Source organism: Diceros bicornis, chromosome 7, assembly GCF_020826845.1.
Source record: "Diceros bicornis minor isolate mBicDic1 chromosome 7, mDicBic1.mat.cur, whole genome shotgun sequence".
In the NCBI taxonomy this organism is placed as follows: domain Eukaryota; kingdom Metazoa; phylum Chordata; class Mammalia; order Perissodactyla; family Rhinocerotidae; genus Diceros; species Diceros bicornis.
In genome coordinates, this window is record NC_080746.1 from 29,567,872 (window position 1) to 29,594,633 (window position 26,762).

The 26,762-nt window shown below is 35.7% G+C and overlaps 1 protein-coding gene across 3 annotated transcripts in view; it reads right to left on the reverse strand.

Moving 5' to 3' along the window:
- The window catches only part of GRIA4 (glutamate ionotropic receptor AMPA type subunit 4), a 357,209-nt gene that overhangs the window by 70,400 nt on the left and 260,047 nt on the right, over window positions 1-26,762 (reverse strand). For all 3 annotated transcript variants that reach the window (XM_058545312.1, XM_058545313.1, XM_058545315.1), the window contains exons 5-6: window positions 17,941-17,994; window positions 4,508-4,666 (exon numbers count right to left, since the gene is read on the reverse strand). In XM_058545312.1, the coding sequence (XP_058401295.1) occupies window positions 4,508-4,666; window positions 17,941-17,994 (213 nt within the window). The remainder of the gene's footprint in view (window positions 1-4,507; window positions 4,667-17,940; window positions 17,995-26,762) is intronic.

Consider the following 26,762-nt stretch of genomic DNA (forward strand, 5'->3'; position numbering starts at 1 on the left):
TTTCTGATGATCCCCCTTGCTTCTCTTTGAGAAACGACGGAGCCTTCAGGAAAAGATTATTAAGGTTAGGAGACTAAGTGAGGAGAAACTGAGAAGAAAATGTAATTTCTTTAAGCTGAAAATCAAAAGAACAGGGAATACTTGTAAAGTTTGATTAGAGAATTCCTAAACACATGGAAAATGTGGCACAATTTTCTTGAAGCATCAACCGCTAATCATGACAAAAAAACCACATTCTGTCTCTCAGGAATTTCATATGGTCAATTCCCTATAACTAACACATTCTAAGCCTGTAGTAGGGATAGTTTTGTGCTGTGGAATATGGAAGATGATCTCCTCGATTAGCTGCTTGTAAATGAAGAAAAATCACTTGAAATTCAAATCGTAGAAAGAAAACTTAGGCAATATGACTATTAGATATAGCAGCCAGCATTCCAGGAAAGAGGAGGACTAAAACATGGATAAGATAAAGAATATAAATTCTAACAAAGAACTTTTCAGTGGTAGAGGATGTAATTCAAAAGCTCCCATCAGAAAGATTTATGTCAGACAGGTAAATTAAAAGCTTTGTGATATATTCTTCAAGGACATGACAAAATAGGTTTAAGGATAGGCAGACACCCTCACAATTGGAGTGGGGTGGCTGAAGGAGATTGAGGTGCTTAAGCAAGGTGTTAAACCAGACGTGAATATACCTCCTCCCCTACCGGGACCAATACATCTTTGAGAAGAGAAAGCCATCAAATCATCTTTTTGTAAGGCAAGAAAATAAAAACAAGAAATAAAGTGAAACTTACTAAGGACAGAAAGGGCAAGAGACAAGTGCAATGTTAGTATTTTAGGATCAAGAGAGGGAAAAAGAAAAATGTTGCTTTTTTTAATAGGGAGAAAAAAGCTGAGAAGAGATGGCACCGAAAAGCGAATGCACTTGCTGTGTTTTAAAAAGTCTATCCGTTTTTATGAAACAAGTGAATTAGAAAAAAGAACAGATATCACACAGAGCGAAGCAGAGCAGAGCAAAACAGACATTTAGCCAGAGCAGCAAAGGCCTTTGACAGGTCATACAGCTGATAGATGGAAAGAAGCAGTAGTTTCAATCAGTTTTACCGTTTCAAAGGATTTAATTCTTTTCCATGTGCCGTATTGTGCTGAAGTCCAAGAAATCATATTTATGGGCACAGGCTTCTAGATGGCAGCTAGAAAATTCTTATTAAATAAACACTTCATTTTGGGGTAAGGTAAAGCTAGATCTTGGCCTAGAGTCATTTACTGCTTTAATCAGTGATTAGAATGGTGGAATGAGTTATGTTTACCAATATTAGTAGATAACAAGACAGAGTTTGGCAGAATCATTGTGCAGTGGCAAGAGTCTGGGCTTTGAGATGAAAGAACTAAATGAATTCTAACTCTGCTAGTCATAGTTTTATGGGAATGTGGAGCATAATCTTCAGCAATGGAACACAAAACATGGCAAAACCAAACAAAACCAGGTAATAATGACTATCTCCTGTGGTCACTGTGAGGCTAAAATTTCATATCATATATGAGAGCTTTTTGGAAAACGTACTAGACACTGGCTAGCAATGATGAGGACTCCAAAGATATGTAATAGATGGTTACGCCCCAAAGGAGTTCATAGAAGTGAAACAATAAGTACACAGAAAATTATGTTAAGTCCTTGGTGATAATTACACAATCAAATACTATAGAGATTGCAAAGGAAGAAAGGATCATATATACTGGAGGGCTGGGCCAAGGCTTCATGGAGAAAGTGGAATTTGAGATAAAGACTTGGAATATGGTTGGATTCGGACAGGTGGAAATGCAGGTAGAGGAAAGTTGAGTGGAAGCAAGAGCACAAGGACTGATGAGGAGTGGAAAAATTTAGGGCAGTTCAATTTGTCTGGAACATCAGAAAGAGAGCAGAGGGACATACTGCTCAAAAGACCTATTGGCCTATATTGTGGAAGACTTATTCCATAAGATTTTTTTTTTAAGGCAGGGAGTGACAAGATCAGAAATTGTGCTTTAAACCTTAATTGAAACACTAAAAAAAATCAAGTACAATTTAATTAAGTACATTTGATCCTCATTATTTGTGGATTCCATATTTACAAATTTGCCTACTTGCTAAATTTATTTGTGACCCCCAAATCAATATTCGTGGTGGGTCATTTGCAGACATGTAGAGTGGTGAAAAATTTGAGTTACCCAACATACACATTCCCAGCTGCAGTCAGACAAGGCAACGCTCTGTTTCCTTGCTTTAGCTCATCCTGTAAACAAGTGTCCTTTTTGTGGTCTAGTTAGTGCCAGGTTTTCACAGTTTTATGCTTTTTGCTGACAATTTCACTGTTTCAAGTGGCCCAAAAGTGAGTGTTGAAGTGCTGTCTAGTGTTCCTCATTGCAAGAAGGCTGTGATGTGTCTTATGGAGAAAATGCATATGTTAGATAAGCTTTGTTCAGGCATGAGTTACAGTGCTGTTGGCTGTGAGTTCAATGTTAATGCATCAACTATGTATTAAATACAGTGGCTTTAAACAGAAACACACACAAAACAATTGTTGTTATGTGTTGATCAGTTGACAAAAATATTGTGACCAGAGGCTTGCAGGAACCTAATCTTGTATTTCTGCTAGGAGCAAAGGTTCAGTATTCACTCATTCAGTGTTCATGGCAACTTTATAGACCATAACTAATAATAGTTATTAGAATAATGAGAATTGACTGTATATATTTATTAAGTGGCTACTGAGTGCCTAGCATCATGCTAAGACCTGTAAAAGGTAAGAAAATTCTAAGTATTTATATGCAAAAAAGTGCCCAAAGCTGTGGCTTAGACAAGTCTAGTTGGAGGTCATCAAATAGAAGATGTTGGGATGGGCTAAAGGCAAGATAGGGAAGGACGAACCACACCAATGTGTCCAGAGGGAAGACCACAGTGGACACTCTGGCCACATGTTAATATTATTACTGAAGTGAGAAATAGTCACAGGAGCTACAAAACACTGCCAAGAAGTTTGAAGCCCATTCTAGATACTAGAGATCAAAGGGTAACAAGATCCTAAAGAGATGGTTTACAGAAGAAATGCTGAGATACGCAATGGTCTGACAACAGAAGGTGTGAGGAAGGAAGAAACAAGGTCATCTATCATGAGGAAGAGAGGGCAAGGGCATCTCTGCATACATTGATGACAGAGTGAGGGGAACATGCTGTATATCAAAATGTCCAGATTAGAAATGAGTTCAAAAGGAAGCTTTACGATCTTCTCTTTGTGTATTATCACTTGATATAATTGAGGTTTTGGGATGACTTATCTCTGAACCTGCTTTAAGTCAAAAGGCAGACTAAAAGACTCCTCAAGATTCTTTTAAGCCTGAAGATGATTTGTATTTTGAAAATTTTGGGGCTTTTTAATATACTTTCGTATATATTATTTAAGCACAAGAAGTAGTGTAATATAGTGGACAATGCACTTGTCTAAGACTCAGGAAGCCCATGATTTGATTTAGTGCCTTCCACAAACCTGGTCCTTGACTCAGGGACAGCAAATTAACATACTTGTTTAATATCTTGCATTTATTAATCTATAAAATCAGATGTTGGATTACAGTGTTTGACCCATAGTGGATACTCAATAAATGCTTTGTTTGAAACCCCCTGATTCTACAGAGTTGGGAAGATGGTATGGCTAGCCAAGTTCCTACATTACAGAGGGGAAATTGACATAACTAGTAGGGTAAGTTTTATAATTTGGAAACAGAAGAACTGAGACTCTCTACCCCTAGACCGTAGTTTTCTAGGCTTGAATTTCCAAATTACGTTGGAAAACTTTTTACAAGAATACACTGTGAATGAGAGATTAGTAAAAGTTGTTAAAAATGATAGTGACTTATTATGTAGGAGCTCAAAACCACTAAGTTAGAGTTTAAGAAACATTATGCCATTATTTATACAATATCTAAGGAAGTCATCTATCTTTTCAGGTGAGAAAAAACGTGCTTATGACCAGTTTCCTTTGCAGATACCTATAACATACTTCTGCAATGTCTATCAGAAAAAATTAAACAACCTGACGTTTTACTATTAATTTGAAAAAGAAATTTTGCAGAAGCTTATACATTTTACATTTCTACCAATTTACCTACTCATTATCAATCACTTTGCAAATATAGTTTTTATCTGGGTGGAATAATTACCAATGGTTGTTCACATTTGAAATATTTAGTTACCAAAAAGTTTTTAAAAAGTGTACAATTTCTTCAAGGAAATTCATATACAAAGTAATAGCAACAGTAAACTGCTTAAGCTAATGTCTAACAATTCTACTCTTACATATAGAAGTTTAGAAATTATTAAGGGCTTGTGCAGCACAATGATAGTGACAAAATACTTCTGCCCTATGCCGCACTATGTCTGACAGAATATTACTAGAACTGCATAATGAACTTTCTACCTTAAATTTTAAAAATGCTAAAAATACATAAGATACAAATGAACAAATACCTTTGGAGGAGTCTCAGATCCTGGATACTCTCTCTGATCTAGTTTCTTCCAGCGATCCATTAGTTTGGTTACCATAGGTGTGTTAAAATCTACCAACTGGAATCCTGTAACATTGGCTCCACCATGGATAAACCTCTCAAGAGAAATATCCTTGAATCCCTATAAAAATCAATATGACAATTTAAGTTTAGCTCGTTATTATACATTTCAGCTCTTCAATGGTAACATAAGTTAATAACAAATATGTTCATCCAACTAGATTTCTAATACAGTAATGGCTAGAAACAGGTGGGAGATCCAATTATATCAATTTAGCTGTTAAATTGTCAAAATCAAGATCTAATATATGAGAAAAGGATATAAATGTTTTCAGTTCAGTTCAACTCAGTTTAACAGGTATTTCTTGGATGCCTCCGAATGCCCTTTATGAAGCATGGAGGGGGATATAGGAGATGAATATGATAGCATCAGAAAGTCTCCTCTTGAGGGCATAATTGCCTTCTGATACAGACAAGTAAAAATGTGTCTTACGTGAAGGTAATATCAAGGTATTATGGTACTCTGAGTCTGTGGTGGGTAACACCTTTTTAGACGAGTTCAGTTTAATTACAAAGTGGTCTAAAAGCAGACAGAGCTGGTAATTTAAGCCAGAGAGGGTAAAAGCTTTGATTACACCAATACAACTCTCATAGTCCTGGAAATGGTAGTGGAAGAGAAGATAGCAAGATAGGCCATTTATGGAGCCCTGAGTGGTAGGAAAAAAGGTGGTGTCCACGAGACGGAGTGAGGAAGCTGAGAGGGAAGGATATCATCTCTTTTGGTCCAGAGGTAATTATCTGAGTTTCAAAAATTCTGGAAGGTTATTTACTTTCTATCTATCTATCTATCTATCTATCTATCTATCTATCTATCTATCATCTATCTATCTATCTATCATCTATCTATCTATCTATCTATCTATCTATCTATCTATCTATCTATCTATCTTCAACCTAGTTTGTTTTACCCCTGGCCCCTCTTTTCCCACTAAATATTTAAAGTGCCTTACAAAAATACACACTCAATACATAGTGTAAAACAAATGAGCAATTACAAGAAGAGGGCAAAAAGCATATTAGTGAAGTGAATTAGTAAAAGCAAAGGTATTAGCTCAGAGAAAAGCAAACCACACACACACATACAAAGACACACACGTGCACGAACACAGGCACATGAGTTTGTACATCTGTATTTGCTTTCTTTCTCGGTTTCTCTTAGTATTTAGCAAAGTTTCTTTTGAAAATGTGAATTTGACTCAGTTGTGCTGAGGGTACTAAGGGGAAGTGTTTGTCTACTTTTTTTGGTGTAAGTGAAATAGGCAGCAGTGGCCCTACGGTTATAGTAGGAATCAGTGCAGGAATCAGGGAGAAGAGGAAGACTGGTGTTGCTTCTCCTCCTGAATGAGTCTCAGCCATGATTTTGGAAACTTCTGTGTGTGTCTGCTTTTTTTTTTTTTTTTTTAATAGCAAAGGAGGTTGTCTTACTAGCCAATATATGCAATTGCTGTTTGGTTATCTGATGAGAAACAGACCAGTCTATTGGCAACTAAGCAAAGTTGCTACTGAAAGCCCCAGGATTGCATATTAGCTAAAAGCTAATATTGATGCTGGGCTTATTATGTGCCAGGCATTGTGCTAAGCACCTTATACAGATTATCTAGTTTAGTTCTCATAACAAGGTTATGAGGTAGATCCTATTATTAGCCTTATCTTACAAATAAGGAAACCGGGCTCGGTGGGTTAAAGTGAAACTATTCAAGATCACCCAGCAAATGCACATTAGAACCAAGATGACTCTTGAATTTGACTTTTTTGTGTGTGTGTGAGGAAGATTAGCCCTGAGCTAACATCTGATGTCAATCCTCCTCTTTTTTCTGAGGAAGATTGGCCCTGGGCTAACATCTGTGCCTATCTTCTTCTACTTTATATGGGACTCCGCCACAACATGGCTTGACAAGCGGTGCATCGGTGCCCACCTGGGATCCGAACCTATGAACCTGGGGTTGCCAAAGCAGAGCGTGCACACTTAACTGCTACGCCACTGCACCAGCCCTGCATTTGACTTTTTTTACCCCATGCTCCTGCATATTCTTACACAAATATGTGTTTTTTTTGTTTTTTAGTGAGGAATATTGTCCCTGAACTAACATCTGTGCCAATCTTCCTCTATTTTGTATGTGGGACGCTGCCACAGCATGGCTTGATGAGCGGTGTATAGGTCCATGCCTGGCATACGTACTGGCAAACTCCAGGCCACCAAAGTGGAGCGTGTGAACTTAACCACTATGCCACCAGGCTGGCCCCCAAATACATGTGTTTTTAATTTTGGTATTTATCTTAATATCTAGGAGATGCAGGGTGGTACTGTAGAAAACAGCCTAGGCTCCGAATCCCACCTCTGTGACTTTCCACCCTTAGGTTTCCCACATGCAATATGAGAATGATAATGCTAAAGTAGCTAGCACATCTGGTTTGAAGTCAGAAAATGATAACTATTATTAATTAATTCATTCAACAAATACTTATTTCATGTGTCAACTAATTTGACAGCTCATCAGTAACATTCTCATTTCACTGGGAAAGAAACTAGATACCAGAAAGCAAGTCTATGTTTTTGAAATGGGAAAAACACTGTCCATCAATCTCTAGCTAGTATGTCAGCTGAACGTTTGTTTGCCTCTACGAGAATCTAGGGCAGCCCAATGGCAGGCAAATAATTTCAGTTTTCTAAAAGCCACAGTGATTCGACTATTGCATTAGTTGCTAATTGATAACATTATTTTCTTTCAGCAGTGGCTGAAACAGAAGGCTTGCCAAGCTTTCTTTCACAGCATCATCCCACAGCTGCAAGACACAGGCAAAGCTGCAGCCTTCAGAAAAATCATCTGATGTAAAGTCTAACAATAAATAACATTCCACATCTCTCTGATTCCATCCTGCTGATATGCTGAAGGTAAAGGAAAAAATATTACCACATCTGATTATAAACTCCTTTCAGTTATAATCTGAATGAATGGCGGGTGGCTTAATCAATTTTAGCTATGTCTATTTGAGTACAGGCAATATTTTTCCTTTCATATATTTTTAAATAATTTATATAGAAAATTGATAGGATCTAGACTGTGAAGCAGTTTCCTTGGAAACGGTTACTTTGGTGGCCATTTAGATTTCAGTTTTTACCCAGAGAATATTGTGGAATTGAAAGTTCTGGGCCACATTGTAACAAAATTGTAACCACAATGTGGGGAGGGGAGTCAGTGGTTAAGAAACTAAGTAAACGCCCCTGAAGCAGGGAGGAAGACCAGGGGAGAGGCTTTCTACTTGTTGAAATGGGCTATTCAATAATGCTTGCGTTTCACAATGGTTAGTGATCTCCTAAGGAAAGATTAATTTATAACTTAGTTTTCCTTTAAATTTCCATTTACAGTTCATACATTCTCTGGGGGAAAAGAAAATTAGACTTCAGATACCCTGATGACTATTGATGTAAATCTATAGGTCCATCACATCATAGGTGTTTAATAATCACTCATCCTTTGTTTTATCTAATTCAGATAACATTTCTGCTGTTTTGCATTTCAGGTTTACAGGTTGACTAAATAATATTGAGACAGCTCTGGTGCAGTTAACAGAAGGAATGTCAAGTAGAATGGGAGAGATTCCCTCTCAATATCTTTTAAAAATTAGATGGTTAAGAATTCGATTTCAAGTATGCATTTTTGACGATTAAGTAGATAGATGATGGAGTCAGATATGCTCAATGCAGAAGAGTTGAATAATATAGGAAACACAAAGAAAAAAGTAAAACAATGTCTCCAAGTTCACAGAATCTTAACTAGCGTCATTGCACTTGAGTGAAAATATACTAGACTGCAAAATTTGAGAACTGAGTTCTAGCCCCATTTTGACACTACTAACCAGACACCTAAACATGGACATCACTTTAGTCTCTGTATCTTAATTTCCTTACCTTCTAAATGAGGCATGAACGGGGTGTGCATGTGTGTGTGTGTGTGTCTGTGTGTGGTGTGGTGAGGGATAGGTAAGGAATAGGTTCAGTTAATCTTTAATGATATACCCTGAACATTCTAGAATTTTATACTAATTTATGACAGAGCAGGTGTTTTCCTACATGTAAACTGAATATATTAAAAAAAAATAAAAAATCTAAATGAGAGGAAGATTTTAAGAATTTGTCTTACAGGTGAAATAAATGTAAACAGTTTCTTATTGCTATTGGTGTCCATATTTAAATCTTCTGACCTGCTGGATGAGGGGTGAAGAAAGATTTGAATATAAATTCAGAGAACGTTTGTAAGGCCAGATCCCCCTTAAGGGTTGTATAAGGAAATGCTTAAATGAATGGTTACTTTGTGGCTGTATAAGTTATTTACTAATTTTGAATTTATTTATTTATTTGAATTTATTTATTCTTTGCAATCAGATAGGACAGAGTTTCAATCTTGTTTGTAATATTTCATGGTATATATATATACCACATCTTCTCTATCCATTCATCCGTTGATGGACACCTTAGGTTGTTTCCGTACCTTGGCTATTTCGAAGAAAGCTGCAATGAACATGGGAGTACAGATATCTCTTTGAGATAATGAGTTTGTTTCCTTTGGATATATACCCAGAACTGGGATTGTTGGATCATGTGGTAGTTCTATTTTTAATTTCTTAAAAAACTCCCGGCTGTTTTCCATAGTGGCTGTTCCCATTTCTGCACATTTTCATCAACCTTTGTTATTTGTTGTTTGTTTGACAATAACCGTCCTAACAGATATGAGGTGGTATCTCATTGTAGTTTTGATTTGCATTTCCTTGATGATTAGTGATGTTGAGCACCTTTTCATGTACTGTTGGCCATGTGTATATCTTTTTTGGAAAAATGTCTATTCGGGTTCTTTGTCAATTTTTAAATTTTAAATTTGTTCTCTTGCTATTAAGTTGTATGAGTTCCTTGTACATTTGGGATATTAACCCCTTACCAGATATGTTATTTGCAAGTATTTTCTCCCATTCCATAGGTTGCCTTTTAATTTTGTTGATGGTTTCCTTTGCCGTGCAGAAGCATTTTAATTTGATGTAGTCCCACTTGTTTACTTCTGCTTTCGTTGCCTTTGATTTTGGTATCAAATCCAAAACGTCATTGCCGACATCATTGTCAAGGAGTTTACCCCCTATGTTTTCTTCTTTCAAGATTTCAAGTCTTACGTTCTATCCTTTAATCAACTTTGAGTTGATAGTTGTGTATGGTGTAAGATAGGGGTCCAGTTTTATTCTTGTGCGTGTGGATATCCCCACTGTATATTCATGGCTTCTTTGTCAAAAATTAAATGCATAGGTTTATTTCTGAGCTCTCTATTCTCTTCCATTGATCTACATCACTGTTTTCAGGCCAATACCATACTGTATTGATTACTATAGCTTTGCAATATAGTTTGAAATCAGGAAATATGATACTTCCAACTTTGCTTTTCTTTCTCAAGTTTGCTTTTGCTATTCTGGGTGTTTTGTGGTTCCATACAAATTTTAGGATTGTTTTTTCTATTTTTGTGAAAAATGCCATTGGAATTTTGATGGGGGTTACATTGAACCTGTAGATTGTTTTGAGTAGCATGGACACTTTAACAATATTAATTTTTCCAATCCACGAACAGAGAATATCTTTCCATTTATTTGTGTCTTCAGTTTCTTTCAGTGTATAGATCTTTCACTTCCTTGGTTAAATTTACAAATAAATATTTTATTGTTTTGGGGGCTATTGTAAATGAGATTGTTTTCTTTATTTCTTTTTCAGATGTTTCATTGGTAGTTTATAGAAATGCAACTGATTTTTTTATGTTGATTTTGCATCCTGCAACAGTACTAAATTTATTTATTGGTTCTAATGGTTTTTTGGTGGAGTCTTTAGAGTTTTCCATATATAATAGCATGTCATGTGTAAACAGGGACAATTTTACTTTTTCCTTCCTGATTTTGATGCCTTTTATTTCTTTTTCTTACCTAATTGCTCTGGATAGGACTTCCAGGACCTTGTTGAATAAAAGTGGTGAAAGTGAGCATCCTTGTCTTATTCCTATCTTAGAACAAAAGATTTCAGCTTTTCTCCATTGAATATGATGTTAGCTGTGGGTTTGTCATATATGGCCTTTATTATGTTAGGGAATTTTCTATATACAGTTTGTTGAGAGTTTTTATCAGGAATGGATGTTACATCTTTTCAAATGCTTTTTCTGCATCTATTGAGATAATTATATGATTTTTATCCTTTATTTTGTTAATGTGGTATATTACATTTATTTAATTGTGTATGTCGAACCATTCTTGAATCCCTGTGATAAATCCCATTTGATCTTGGTGTATGATCCTTTTAATGTACTATTGAATTCAGTTTTATGATAATTTATTGAGAATTTTTATATCTATGTTCATCAAGGACATTGGCCTGTGATTTTCTTTTCTTATAGTATCCTCATCTGGTTTTAGTATCAGGGTATTGCTGACCTCAAAAAATGAGTTTGGAAGTGTTCCCTACTCTTCTGTTTTTTTTGAAGAGTTTGAGAAGGATTGATATTCATTTTTCTTTAAATGTTTGATGGAACTCACCAGTGAAGTGACCTGGTGTTGGACTTTTGTTTGTTAGGCGGTTTTTGATTACTGATTCAATCTCCTTGCTTGTTATTGGTCTGTTCAATTTTCTATTTTATCATGAATCAGTCTTGGTATGTTGTATGTTCTAGGAATTTATCTATTTCTTCTAGATTATCTAATTTGTTGGTTTATAATTGTTCTTAGTAGTTTCTTGTGATCTTTAGTATTTCTGTGTTATCAGTAGTAATGTCTCATCTTTCACTCCTAATTTTATTTATTTGAGTCTTCTCTCTTTTTTTCTTGTTAGGCTAGGTAAAGATTCATCATTTTTAAAAATCTTTTCAAAAAACCCAGCTCTTAGTTCCATTGATCTTTTCTATTGTCTTTTTAGTCTCTATTTCATTTATTTCTGCTCTGATCTTTGTTCGTTCTTACCTTCTGCTAAATGTGAGCTTAGTTTCTTCTTCTTCTTTTAGGACTTTGAAGTGTAAAATTTTAGGTTGTTTATTTGAGATCTTTCTTTATTGTTAATATAGGCATTTAATGCTATAAATGTCCCTCTTACAACTGCATTTGCTGCATCCCATAAGTTTTGGTATGTTGTGTTTCCATTTTCATTTGTCTCCAGATATTTTTTTATTTTCTTTTTGATTTCTTCTTTAACTCTTCGGTTGTTAGAAGCATGTTGTTTAATCTTCACATATTTGCCATTTTTCCAGTTTTCTTCTTATAATTGATTTCTAGTTCATACCATCATCGTCAGAAAATATGCTTAAAATGATTTCAATCTCAAATTTATTAAGATTTGTTTTGTGGCCTATCATATGATCTGTCCTGGAGAATGGTCTGTGTGCACCCAAGTAGAATGTGTGTTCTGCTGCTGTTGGATGGACAGTTTGCATATATCTGTTAGGTCCATTTGGTCTAATGTATAGTTTAAGTACAATGTTTCCTTATTGATTTTCTGTCTAGATGATCGATCCATTGTTAAAAGTGGTATACTAAAGTCTCCTCCTATTATTGTATTGCTGTATATTTCTCCCTTCAGATTTGTTAATATCTGATTTATATATTTAAGTGCTGTAATGTGGGGTGCATAAATATATACAATTGTTATGTACTCGATGAATTAATCCCTTTATCTTTACATAATGACCTTCTTTGTCTTTCATCATAGTTTTTTGCTTAAGGTCTATTTTGTCTGATATTAGTATAGATACACTCCTTCTTTCTTTGTTTCCATTTGCTTGGAGTATGTTTTTCCATCCCTTCACTTTCAGTCTATGTGTGTCTTTAAAGCTGAAGTAAGTCTTTCGTAGGCAGCACATAGCTGGGTCTTTTTTTTTTATCCATTTAGCCACTCTACATCTTTTGACTGGAGAATTTATTCCATTATCATATAAAGTAATTATTGATAGGAATAGATTTACTATTGCCATTTTGTTAATGGTTTTCTAATTTTTTTATATTTCTTTTGTTCCTTTTTCCCTTTCTTGCTCTCTTCCTTTGTCATTTGATGATTGTCTATAGTTGTATATTTTCATTCCTTTATCTTTTGTGTATGTACTATAGGTTTTTATTTTTTTTTGAGAAAGATTGGCCCTGAGCTAACATCTGTTGCCAATCTTCCCTTTTTCTCCCTAGAGCCCCAGTACGTAGTTATATATCCTAGTTGTAGGTCCTTCTAGTTCTTCTATGTGGGATGCCACCTCAGTGTGGCTTGATGAGTGGTGTGTAGGTTTGTGCCCAGGATCTGAACCAACGGACCTGGGCTGCCAAAGCAGAACGTGCCAACTTAACTGCTACACCACCAAGCCAGGTCCATACTATTGGTTTTTACTTGTGTTTACCATGAGGCTTACATAAAACATCTTATATATAAAACAATCTATTTTAAGGTGATAACTTAGAGTGCATACAAAGCTCTACATTTTTACATCTCATCCAACATTTTATGTTTTTGACATCACAGTTACATTTATTTATATTGTGTATCCATTAACATATTGTTGTAGTTATAGTTATTTTTAATAATTTTGTATACAATTTTATTTATGTATATTTGTGTACATAAATTTATATTTAAAATTTATAATATTTTTGTATATAATAATTTCAACCTTTATAGTAGAGTTATAATTGATTTACCAACCATCATTACTATATTAGAATGTTCTGAATTTAACTGTATATTTACCTTTACTAGTGAGTTTTATACTTTTATATGTTTTCATGTTACTAATTTATGTCTGCACTTAGCTTGAAGAACTCCTTTTAACATTTCTTGTAAGGCCACTCGTGGTGATAAACTCTTTCAGCTTGTGTTTATCTGGAAAACTCTTTACCTCTCCTTCAATTCCGAAGGACAACTTTGCTGAGTAGAATACTCTTAATTGACAGTTCTTTTCTTTCAGCACTATGAATACATCATTCCATTCACTTCTTGCTTGCAAAGGTTTTCCTGAAAAATCTGCAGATGGTATTATGGCTGTTCTTTTGTATGTAAGGAGTTGCTTTTCTCTTGCTTCTTTTAAGATTCTCTCTTTATGTTTAACTTTTGATAATTTAATTATAATGTGTCTTAGTGTGGTGTCTTTAGATTCATCTTGTTTGGTACTTTTGGGCTTCTTAGATCTGAATGTTTGTTTTTCTCCCCAGTTTAGGAAAATTTTAAGCTATTATTTCTTTGACTAAGCTTTCTGCCCCTTTCTCTCTCTCTTCTCCTTCTGGGATGCCTATTATCCTTTTATTGGTCCCCTTGATGGTGTCTAAGAAGTCCTTTAGGTTTACTCTTTTTCATTCTTTTTTCTTTTTGCTTCTCTTGCATGAATTCCACTGCCCTGTTTTTTAGTTTTCTGATTCTTTTTTTTTGTCTAGTCTGCTGTTGAAACTCTCTGATAAATTTTTTCAGTTCAGTTATTGCATTCTTCAGCTGTGCGATGTCTCTTTGGTACTTTCTTATATTTTCTATCTCTTTGCTGTAATTCTCACTTTGTTCATGCATTGCTCTCCTGACCTCAGAAAGCATCTTTATGACTGTTATTTTGAACTCTCTATTGGGTAAATGACTTTTCATTTCATTATTATTGTTTTCTGGAGGTTTATCTTGTTCCTTTGTTTGGAACATATTCTTTTTCTTCATTTTCCTTGACTCTCTGTGTTAGTTTCTGCACATTGGATAAAACAGTCACCTTTTGCAGTCTTGATGGAGTGGTCTCGTGTAGGAGATGGACCTTGTCAATCAGCCTGGGCTGAGTTCCTGGTTGTCTCTAGCACCTTTGTGATCACCCAAGCCACTGTCTTTGTTGTTAGTGGTTCCTAATAGTTGAGGATGTGCCAAGACTCCTCAATGTCCCAAAGAGGAGCATCTCAGTCAGCACCTAGATGCAGGCTGATTAGAAGCCAGACTCTCAGGCAGCATGGGAAAATATGTAGTTAAGCCCCTTCCAGGGATTAACTGAGAGATGGGTATTTTTGCCTGCTTCCTCTGCACTGAGTCCAGATGTATAGCCTTGCGGAGGTGCTCCTGCACCCATTTAAAAACTGTGTCTTTGTTGGTTACAGTCTTGTGGGACTCATGAATGCAAGCCCCGTTAGCTATAAGAGCCATATGATCTGGGGGTCTCTCCTTCAGGTGACAACCACAAAAGCTGGAGGGTCAAGTGTGTGTACAAGCTCCTCCTAGAGAGATGTTGGCAACCTGATTTTATCATTGAGGTGAGCTGGAGGGATAATGTGGTAGAAGTGCCCACCAGCTCCCCTGAGCTCCAAGGAGGATCACAGCCAAACCCTAGATGTGTGCTAATTAGAAGCCAGACCCTCAGGCAGCAGCAGTTAAACTCCTTTCAGGGAAAGACTGGGAGATAGGCATTTTTGCCTGCTTCCTTTGCATTAAGCCCTGGAGGGATAACCCTGGCAAGTGCTCTTGTGTGCACCCTTTAAGAACTGCTTCTTTGTTTGCTGTAGTCCTGTTGGACTTGTGAATTCAAGCCCCACTGGCTTTCAGAGTCAGATCCAAGGACTGTTTCCTAGGCGGCAACTGAAAAAGCTGGGATGCCAGGCTGTGTACAAGCTCCTTCCAGAGAGTTGTTGGCAACCTGGTTTTATAGTTGAAGACAGTAGACATGTCTACTAACTCCCTTGGATCTATGGAGGATTGCTACCAGCCCTTGGATGTATGAAAATTAGAAGTTGGACTCTCAAGCACCGGGTTGAAAAGTATTTAGTCAATCTCCTTCCAGGAAAAGACTAGGAGGTGGGTGTTTTGCCTGTTCCCTCTATGCTGAGCCCTGGGGGGATAGCCACCATGAGTTCTCACACTCCTACTAAGAATGACTTCTTTGTTTTCTATAGTCCTGTGGGTCTCACGGATGCAAGCCCTAGTGGATTTCAGAGCTAGGTATTTTGTGGGTCTGTCCCTCAGGTAGCAGCCTTCAAAATTGGGGCACTAGATGTGTGGTCTAAACTCTTTGTTCCTCAGGGGGAAGCTGGAAGTTGAGAGTTCCCTCTTAATTGTATGGCTCTGTGCCAGGGGTAGAGTTTATGCTGAGAGGGTGTCTCAGAATTTCCTAAACATTTCAATGTAGATTTTTTCTGAGTTGCCTGGTGTGTGGGAGTTACTCAGCTAGTCTTTGAATTTCTTTCAGAGGAAATTGCTCCATGTTTACCTATGTATTCAGTGCATCTGTGGGAGGAGGGAAGTTCAGGAGACTTCTATGTCACCATCTTGGTCCCTCTGACTAAATTAGTTTTGATAAGTTGGTTAAGTAGTAGTTCCCTGTTAACTGTAAATTATAAATGGAATTTTTTTCTTAACTTCACTTTCAGAATGTTTTTTGCTAGTGTAGAGAAATACAATAGATTTTCGTATATTGACCTTATACCCTGAAACCCTGTTGAACTCATTTATTAGTTCTCATAGTTTTTTATTAGATTCTTATATGTTTTCTATATACACATCTTCTTCCTTCGCAATCTCGATGCCTTTTTATTTATTTTTCTTGCCCAGTTGCCCTTGCCAGAACCTTCAGTACAATGTTGAATAGTTATGAGAGGCACATCCTTGTCTCGTTCCCTATCTTAGGGGAAAATCATTCATTCTTTCAACATTATGTATAACGTTAATCTAATATTTCTTTCGATATTAGATTTACTTCACATTTGGGAATCCGATGCACATAGTTCTCAAGAAATAGCTGTTGATTGGCTCAATGAATCAAAAATCCCTCTAGTTTTGGAAGTCACAGTTATTTGGGGATAAATGAATAAGCCAATAGAATCTACAGTACATTACATTATAATGTAGATGTGCACAAGTTACTGGGGTAATCATGTGTTAGAATGATATCAACTACATGTGGTAAAGTTTACTTATTTTTAGTGAGAGTGGAGGTTATATTCTCTAATAAAAGCAAAACATTTTTCTACTTCATATATTTTTACTTAGTCATTATATAGACAAATATGCTGCCATCTACTAGGGTTGTTTAAGACAGGCTGTGATACCCATTTTGATGTTATAAGTATCAATTCTTTCAACCAAATCTTGTGTTGGTTTGTCAATAGTCAATAGAATATTGGCTTTTTTTTTTTTCCCTGAATTCTATTGTTTGGAATGAATAGATGTCAAAACCCTTTATTTGCTAGAATGTCCTTACATAATACCATTGTGAATGCAGACATTCCATAAATGTAAGGTCTTTTCTCTTAAAGTGATTAATACCAGACTATATTAGCTTTAAGATTTATATTTTTATTAAGTATATTAAAAACCCATACTATGGGCTTACTAAAAGCTATGAAAAAGACAAGTCAAAATTTCTCTGTATTTTCATGATAATCCAGTAAGTAACAAAATTATATTTTATTCAAGAAACACAATACGAGTTTACAGTCTACTGCTGCATTTTAATATCTCAACTCCATAGTGAAACCCAGTTCACTAAAGACTGTCTCAAAGCATGATGGCCCACTTGCCACGTGAAGAGAGTGGATAAATCAGAATCTCTTTTGTAGCCTTTGGTTCTTTTCCTGCTTCAAGGACAAGATCCTCACCAAAGAAATATGTGGTGGGAAAAGAGAAAAAGGAGAAAACATCCTTAACTTTTTTATGATAAACTTTTGAGATGAAGCCCTTGGGGCAGATGGTACTCTGATACAGCAAGGAGAATGGCCCTCTGCATGGCCAGTTTTCCCCCTACACTGCAACTTAACAATGAATGTAGTGAGCCTTGCCAAGAAATCTAAGATGACTTGCCTTAGGACTTTAAGGATTTTATACTAATGCATGGATCTTGTTCAATAACCTTCTATATATAATATGTGAAAAGTTGACATAATTAAAAAAAAATTGGGATTACTTCCAATCAAAAGACTTCCTTAAATAGCCATTTTAATCTTATTTTTCTTAAAATTAGAGAACATGGGAAATCAGTTTCGATCGTTCTTCTAATATCCCTAAGTATTGACAATCTTTATCCATAAAGTAGCACATCTATCATTTACACAGAGAAAAGGCCATTATTTAATTTGCCAAGCAATATTATAGTAAAGCAAACATTATAATTAGTTTTAAAGGTCACTTGGGCAGATATCAGGCTAGTCTGCATGAAAATATATTGAATTCTACATTAGAAATATAATGATCATTGCAATAAAAATATTATCCTGTGTTACAAAAAGCTTAGTAAGTAACATAGTTTAATCATTTATTGGAGTCCTATTTTAAGGCACAGTTAAAATAATCTTGAATGCTTGAGCAATGCTTATGAAAAATAGAAAATAAAGAGTTCTTACCAAGTTTGCAATGATATAATGGTAGCCTTTAACATGCTTTCCAACACTCACAATCTGTGGAGATATAAGGAAATAAGAGAAGACTTATTTAACTTTACTGAATGATTATATGTTTAAAAAATAGAATTTTAACTATTCTACCATAATTCCATGTGGAAACATGATGATAAAATGATATAGTTTTCCTTATAAAAGTGATTTACCCTAATTAGAAGAAATTCATAAGTGACATTAAAAATCAAGTGGTTAAAGTTAAAAAAAACCACTACTTTTAATCACACTGAATAAATGACCAATCATTTCACTATACCTTTTTCAGAAACCTACTACACTATATAATTCCCTCAAGGGAATGACAGTGTTAGAAACAAACCAATAGTTTACATATATTTCTTAAAAAGAACACATTAACATAAGAAACTTAAAATGATTTGGTCCAAAGAATTTACATGTACTTAATATATTGATAATTTACAGAAATGCACTATAGATAGGTATTTTCAACCAGTAAGAATGATTTTCTATGAATGGATTGGATTTTTGTCCTGAGCAGCAAGCAAGATTTTTCTAAGGTACAATCTCTGTTTTCAGACATTTCTGACACCACAGAATACTTAGTTAATTCTCACTTGCATAGGGATACAGCAATATTTTGTCATAATAAAAAGAATAAGGACAAAAAAAGGGCCTTTTCCCTTTGCTAGATTCATTTTTTTTGCAAGAATGTTTAAGAAATCAGAAACTGAAAAATTTTAAGAAAAGGAAATAAGATTTTTTTTTAAAAAGTACAACTTTATTTCTGCATTAGAGATTAAAACTCTTATTTTCTGTAAAACTGAAACTTCTTTCAATGAAAGAAAATCTAATTAGAGTTACTAATTAGAGGTTACTTTGTAACTTCATTAGTGTCCTCAAAGTTAACAACACAATATAAGATTTTCATGTACTTTCATCATCCAAGAAAAAATTAAATTTTTAGCATTTTAATACTAAAATAATTCTAAAATAATTTTTGTAAATTAGTGACTTGTGTATGAAATACAGGAAAATGCTTTTAACTCCAGAACATATGAATTGTACTAAAAAATAGAGTTTTACATACATGGCTATTGTTGAAATGGAATATCTGCTCATCTCATCTTTTCTTTTTGATTACATCTAAGACCTTCTTTTTGTCTTCAAGGTTCTGCAATTTCACTAGAATGAATTTGGATTTTTCTTTTTAATTTTTGTTTATATTGTTCAGGATTTGTTGTGCTTCCTGACTATGAGGATCGCCCTTCAACAATTCTAGGAAATTCTCAGCCAATATTCCTTAAAATATCCTTCCAAAGATATTTTGCGTTTGCTTCTAACAGAGACTGCAACGTTGGTATCACTGGCCTGGAGCCACTTTTATGATAATTTATGAGTTTCCAGATTCCCAGATCCTGGTGTGTGGTATAAATTCAACATACACTCTGTCTAAAGAAGGCTGTGATGACAAATTCTCAGAGAAGATATTTCTCTCACCACACGAAACCCTGGCCAAGACAGAAAACACTTAGTTGACTCCTTGTTTAGGTGGGAAATTTTTTTCTACCCTTCTTTTGTATTGGGGTGTTGCTCTTCAATAGTCTGGCTTTATATGAGCTCTGAGGTCTAACTTAGTGCCTCGATGAGCCCAAAGTTCCTGTTCTTGGGTGAGCATTAAATCCCCAGTCAGGCTACTCAATCTGGCAACTTCCTTCAACACCGTTGCTTTTCATTCCTGGACCCTGAAGATTTTCTTTACTTTCTTGGAAGCTCAGCTATGCATTTGTAATATTTTACATAGCATTTCTACATGTTTTATATTGCCAGATTTACCTAGTCCACAATTTATTTAAATCTGAACTTCCCTTGACAATCTCACCATAAAGATGACGACAAGCAATAACCAGAGGGGATTATAAAGAAAATTCAGTAAAGAAATAACTTAAATTATAAAGAAAATTCAGTAAAGAAATAACTTAATTACTCATCATATTGGTTTACCCAAGCCTGAGTGATTTAGCATGGACTGAGCAGGCTGGAGCCCTCTTATTCTCTGGGAAACTCAGGTGCAGTTTGTGCAAAATAAAATTATCAAGGAACACTTGATGGTTGGTACTCAGTTGGGAAACTGCACACTCTATTATTGAGTCTACGAGAGATTCTTGCTATTTGAGCTCAGCAGGAACTGCTGTCACTCAGCAACCCATTATGTATCTTTTCCTGATTCACTATAACTTTCTCTGGTGTGGCTGTTTAAGCCTTTCTGCATGCTCTTTAAGCCCCCTACTCATCCTGCCTCTTCTCTCTCAACACTCTCAGCTTGCGATTTCTGTGTGGCCACAGTCAATAACCTCTGCTTTCTTTTAAATTCATTTTAAAGTATAAACACTTATAAAGGTTTAAAAAATGTGGAACCAGTGGACATTCTGCACTAGGTGCCTCCATAAAGAAATCACTGTCAGTTCTAGATTGCCTGCACAGAACTGTAATAAATTAAAGCTTATATAATACATTATCAAGGGGTGAGGACTTATAGAAATCACAAAGAACTGAAAGTGACAAAAATCCTGGCAGAAACGGCCTTGCAGAGCCTGATGCGCATCGATATTATGGGAACTGAGGGCCTCAGGGAGCAGTGATCTGAAGATTTATTTACCTGGCTCATGACGCTAGAGAGAAAACCATTTTTTGCTGAGCCAGATCCTGGCTTGGAAAGAACAAATGTGCTGCATGAACTGTTGCGAAGGCCTCATTGCCTTTGAACACCTACAACCCTGACCCGGGGAGACCACGGTTTAAGGCCAGAACTTGGTCCCTCTGCCAATCATCCACCACTAAATGGACGTTTCTTGGTGAAAAAATCCAATTTATACTCCATAGTAAAGTGTCCTGCACCTAGAGTGTTATTTGTTTAAGTTTTTTTTTAATGATTGTGTAAAATTGACAATGTCATGGGTGTGATTTTACATGGTTTTCATCATCTCAACCAAGTGAAGACCACCTCATGTAAAAAAACCAAATCTGAGTGACTTGACTTGGGATGCAGACCAAACCTCGTGTCTCCCTATTTCCCATGTTATTCTTTTATAAAGAGGGAAAATAAATAGCTTGAGGTGAAAGATATGAACATAAAATAGCACAACTGTCAAACAGGTGTGTTTAGCCAAATTGTTAAGAGAAAACAACGCCTAGGGTGAGGACCTGGTTGCAATAATTAATTATGGTCTTCTTAGAAGGAACAGAGGATGCGATAATGCAAGGAATAACGATCAAGCGTCTGTATAGAGTGGAGTTGTAAAGAATAGGTTAGGAAGGATGTACAAGTGACATTGATCATGCCCTTTTAAAGAAGCCCATCTTGCAGAATAAAATACTTAAGAAAAGTGACTAATTGATTCTTTTAATTACTTTTCTTGTTTGCTTTCTAGGAAACAAGCAGTTGTTTAGGAATATCTATGGTGCTGATCAAATGATTCGGTTCTAAAATCAGGCCTATGTACAGTAATAAGATAAACGTCAGATGCAATCACTGCAATTGTTTTATTAACAAATTGCGGCATAATCAGTCTTTATGAATGTGACTTCTAAATCTTTATTTATTAAAATTAGAGAAAAATGAATCCAGGATACTTTTCCATCTTGACCCCACTTTTACATAAACTTAGTTCAATAAATGTCTCCTGTGTATAAGTTTAGGGCATGGAGATTCAAGGATTATAAAGATAAGTCAGTCAGTGCCGCTGTTACAAGGGTGTTTATAATCTCATAAGGGAATGAGACTCAAACAGAAATGACTGAAATACAGGGCAGAGTAAAGAGAGAGCTATGGGTTTTAAGGAGAAGTGATATCATTTAGTTAGGATAATGAAGTAGTTTTTAAGAGAGAATAGACGCTACATAAATATTGATTGGATGAGTGAATAAAGAAGTTAATGAGGATGTAAATGTCACAAACAATAGTATATTAAGACTAATTTGAGACTTGCAAATGAAGGTAAATTAGGCCTTCAATCCACAATCAGATTTTATGTAAATCCTCTAGGCATCAAAGGTTTATAAAGCACTCGGGGGTCTTTCTAGATAAGACCTGATGTATATTACCTCAAAGTATTATCATGAAGCTGCGATCGTTGTATTGAGCACTGTCTTCAAGATAAAAACCTGCAGTGGCACACTTCAAGATGCATGATTTTGGTTTCCCTTTTAATTTGATTTTATAAGTCAGCTGGGAATTCCTCTCCCAGTTGATACCATGTTCCAGAGAATTCAGCGACATGGTGAAAACAGTACCACATATTTGGCGGTGTTAGGGATATGATGCTTGGTAAGTGTTGGACACTTAGAGTAATGAGGGCAGTCACTCTCACTAATCCTTTTTTCTATAGAAATTCCAAACTCCTGAATGTTCCCTGAATGTTGATTTTTAAGATGCTTCAAAATATTTTATTATAGATAAAAGCAAAAGCTCTAGTGTGTTTAGTTAGTTTAGTTAGTTTACTTCAGTGCCATCAAAAGAAAAACATAAGGCAAGGGGCTTTTGCAAACAAGCTGCAGACTTAAACTACAACCTTGTAAGAAAATAGCAGGACTCTTAGTTCCAGGGGTATGATGCACAGACAATAAAGAATCCCAGACCGAAAAGAACTAAGGCTGCATAGTGTGAGAAGAGACTTAGGGAGAAGATAGGGAATGAGAGCTGTCATCAAATAGTTTAGGAGAAAGAGATATACACACATATTTTTGTGTGTATATACACCTTTGTATGGGTGTATATGTATTTTGCATTTTCTTCTATACTTGGAGATGTTAGAAATTCTAAAAGTTTCTAATTAGGACAAACTTTTTTTAGGGGAAAGGGAGGGGAAAAGAGTTGCCCATAAAAGGAATGGCTACCTTTCAAAGTGGTGATCTCTCTCTCACTGGAAGCCGCTAGCAGAGACTGACTGACTACTAGTCAAGTTGTTGGAGTAGAGTCCTTCATTGGGCACTAGAATCTTGTGCAGACTTAAAATCCTATGTCTGTATTGTAATCATTGTTAATGACACTATTGATGCCCCACCTATGCTTTGGCTCTTATCATTTCAATGCATGTTTGCTCACCTTCTCACTGCCAGCACCTGAATTTCCTTGACTCAGGGTCTTCTCTGGTCTCTAGAGCCCACTTTGCCCTTGAGGGGAGGGAGGCCAGGGGAGAAGTGTCAGGGAATTCATGCTGTCCTTCCCAGCAGCCCTCCTACAATGACTGATGGGAGCTGGTGCATAAATACTCCAACTCTCTTGACCCACAAATGAGACGATTCTGACATGTGTGTTCTACACTAGCTTCCAGTAACTAGTTTATGCTAATTCCAAATAAGATTAATCCCTGTTACCCACAAGGTTTTTTGCTAGATAAATGTACCTTTTATTGACTGCATTTCTCTACTCCTCTTCTAGTGTGTTGTTCACTTCCCAAACCAACTATTTGCACACAAATCCTTGTCTTAAGATCTGCTTCTGGGGGCAACCAAAGTAAGACAGTCTCCAAATAAAAAAACCTCCAATGTGATCATGAGATGGATAATGTGAAAACACTTACTTTTATTGGTTAATTGCCCCAAGCTTTTCATCTCTGAGGTGTAACACATCTATGTTATATTCTGAGTCCCTAATCTCTAGGTAGATTCAAGGACTCAAGTTGCATAAAATATCATTCTTTTGTTGGATATCTAAATTTGGTGAAAAAGTTTATTCTCTTATATAGCGAAATAGGAATGAATCAGTATCCTTATTTAACAAATTCTTTATATTCCTAGCACATGATTTCCCCTTTCATGCTGTCTTATATACCTTAAAGACACTCATATCTAGTACTGGTTTGCTACTGTTTCTTTCTTTGACTTTATTCCAAATGTTACAAAAAAAATTCCTCAGTTTCATCCTCTCAGGCTACAGATTGTAGGTCACTTTAAATATACCTCTATCCCAGTGAGCGCCCTAGAAGAGATATGATTTGAATAGGGGCATAGAACTACTTGTGAAAAGCAAGTGCTGAAATTCAGCTGTTTAATTCCCACTTTATGACATCCATCCCATCGCGGTAACTGGCAATGGTTACAGAAAAACACATTGTAGAGTGCATCCTCTCTCTGCCTATTATGATGGTTCTAAAATTCTACATTCACAAAGCTTGAATAATATTATGATTCTTATCAGGTTAACTATGAACATCTTTTAGCAGAGATCTATTTTGATTTAATAGCATCTTAATTTAGTGATTTAAAATACTTGCAAAGAGGCAGAAATGATTCTATGGAATTTGTGATTACGAATTTGAAGTGCACATTATAGCTTGAAAGAACCAGTGAGCAGCATGTTCTTCTTTAATTAAAGAGACATTTTGTGGGGCCGGCCCGGTGGCGCAAGCGGTTAAGTGCGCGCGCTCCGCTGCGGCGGCCCGGGGTTCGCTGGTTCGGATCCCGGGCGCGCACCGACGCACTGCTTGGTAAGCCATGCTGTGGCGGCGTCCCATATAAAGTGGAGGAAGATGGGCACAGATGTTAGCCCAGGGCCGTCTTCCTCAGCAAAAAAAGAGGAGAATTGGCGGATGTTAGCTCAGGGCTGATCTCCTCACAAAAAAAAAAAAAAAAAGAGACATTTTGTAAGAAGTGATATAAAAAAATAATTCTAATGAGACGTAAGTGGACGGGGGTACTCCTTTGCCTTCATAAGCACATTAAATAAACACAGTCATGAAGAGATGGAGCTGGGACTCCAGCCCGGGTCTTTTGACTACAATTTTCACACTTTTGTTCACTACATCTTGTTGCCTTCCTTAGGCCATAGCAATTTAGAAAAATGATTTATTTTTGGCCAATATTAATATATCTTTTGTAAGAGGAAAATGAATAAAACAGGTACTGGTGAGAGTGACACTCTCTATCACATTAGAGAGTTGATGAATGTCAAACTTATTTGTGAGAAAAACCAACTTTCTCATAGTGAAACAAAGACATAGTTCCTTTTCTTTAAATATTCTCCTGTCTGAACATATGGCTTATTTGAATAACAGCATATATGCAAGGTGTTCCTAATTCCGTTTTGTACCAAACTGCGCAGGGACACACAGATGGAGAATTATCAGGTAAAATTTAACACATCCAAGTCTAGGTTTGCAAATTCTTCATATATCCATAATAAAGCTAATTAGCAGAAAAGCTTAAATAACTCAGATTCAGTTTTGTATAGCTTTTACTCTACCGGGTGTTTATTTAAAATGACAGTTCAAGTCTATACCCTAAATTTAAAGCAAATCCAACTCAACCCAATAGATAGTTCTGTTTATGTGACAAGCTCAAAGTGATCCATTGAAGGTTCAACTGTGTACAGTATAGTTCAATGTTAAATACATTTTATGGTGTTCTCTTTGAGAATGGGAACTCCATAAATGGTAGTATATAGAATTAACTTTCTATTAATCAGAAAACAATAATTAGAATATCTAATTTCTTGAGATTTCTCTAACTGGACGTATCATCAATGAATAAATATCTATTCTTGGGTTATAAAGAAAACATGAGGGGGCCAGTGGTGATGGGAATAAAAGTTATCTTCAAATGTCATATACTGTCACATATGTTTGAAAGGGATATATAATTATGAAGGAATATTTGCTGAATTATATGTCAAATATGGTCAAGATGGAACCAAATTGTTTATATATGGCCTGTATTGGCACCGTGAAAAGATGTTGTCCATGGGATGGATGACATCTAAGATCCAGTCAATCTGACTGAGAGTGAATGATTCTGTGACTCTCTGATATAGAGAAGGGTGTGAGCCATTGGTTCTGGGAGGCTCTTTGGTTAATACATCATGTTTTCACCACCTATCCCTTGTCTTTATATTTCTTTTTTTATCATATTTATTTGAAATATTATCATCTGAACATTCTTTCCTCTCTCATTATTTTAAATTCAAAACTTCCCTTATTTTCTTGGAAATATTTTATTTCATTTTCCCTATTTTCTATTTATTGCAAATAAAATGTAAAAAGGTGGCTGCAAAAACAAAGTTCTGTGGCCACTTTTGCGGGGAACACTAAATTAAACAAGGTTTAAGAGGTTTCTTTGCTGTAAGAATTTTTAGAGATTTTAATATGCTAATGTACATAAAAATCCCAAGAGCCAGATAGAGTATGCAGTTCTGTAGAACAACTTTAAAAGATTGTTTAAGGACACCCTTCCTATTGCATTACTATTCCCTCATCTTTTTTTTTAGCTTTTACATACGTTTCAGACTTCAGTTGTTTTAAGGGCGCTTTCTCTTCAGTGTTAATCATCGTCGCCCACAATAATAACTCACCTAAACCATTTGAGGCATATTCAAGATAAGTTCTGTCCATAATTTTTGTGATAGCGCCTCAGTATTTAATAACTTCAGCTAATAACTTTTCGGTCATAAGTTTTTAAATTTGCATGTTTGTAATTATATTCAACAAATGAAATTGTGGTTAATTAAATATGTAAGACATATGACGCCAGAGTTATTCTCTTTACTTTTATTTCAGCAGAATATTTTCTTTGAAGCTGAGCTTATTTGTTATGTTGTACTTCAGACAGCTTCATACTGGAGAACCAGGTTCCTATGAAGTGGATTCAGAGAGGACAGAGATGTAAGCAGATACCCTGTCTTAATAAATGAGTAAAAACTTTTCTGAGTAAATCCTTTATATTTGTTCAAATGATTAACTCCAAAATTATTTTTAGCAACAAACAAACAAAAGATCATAACTAAGAGAGAAAAGATAGGAAAAATATACCTCTCT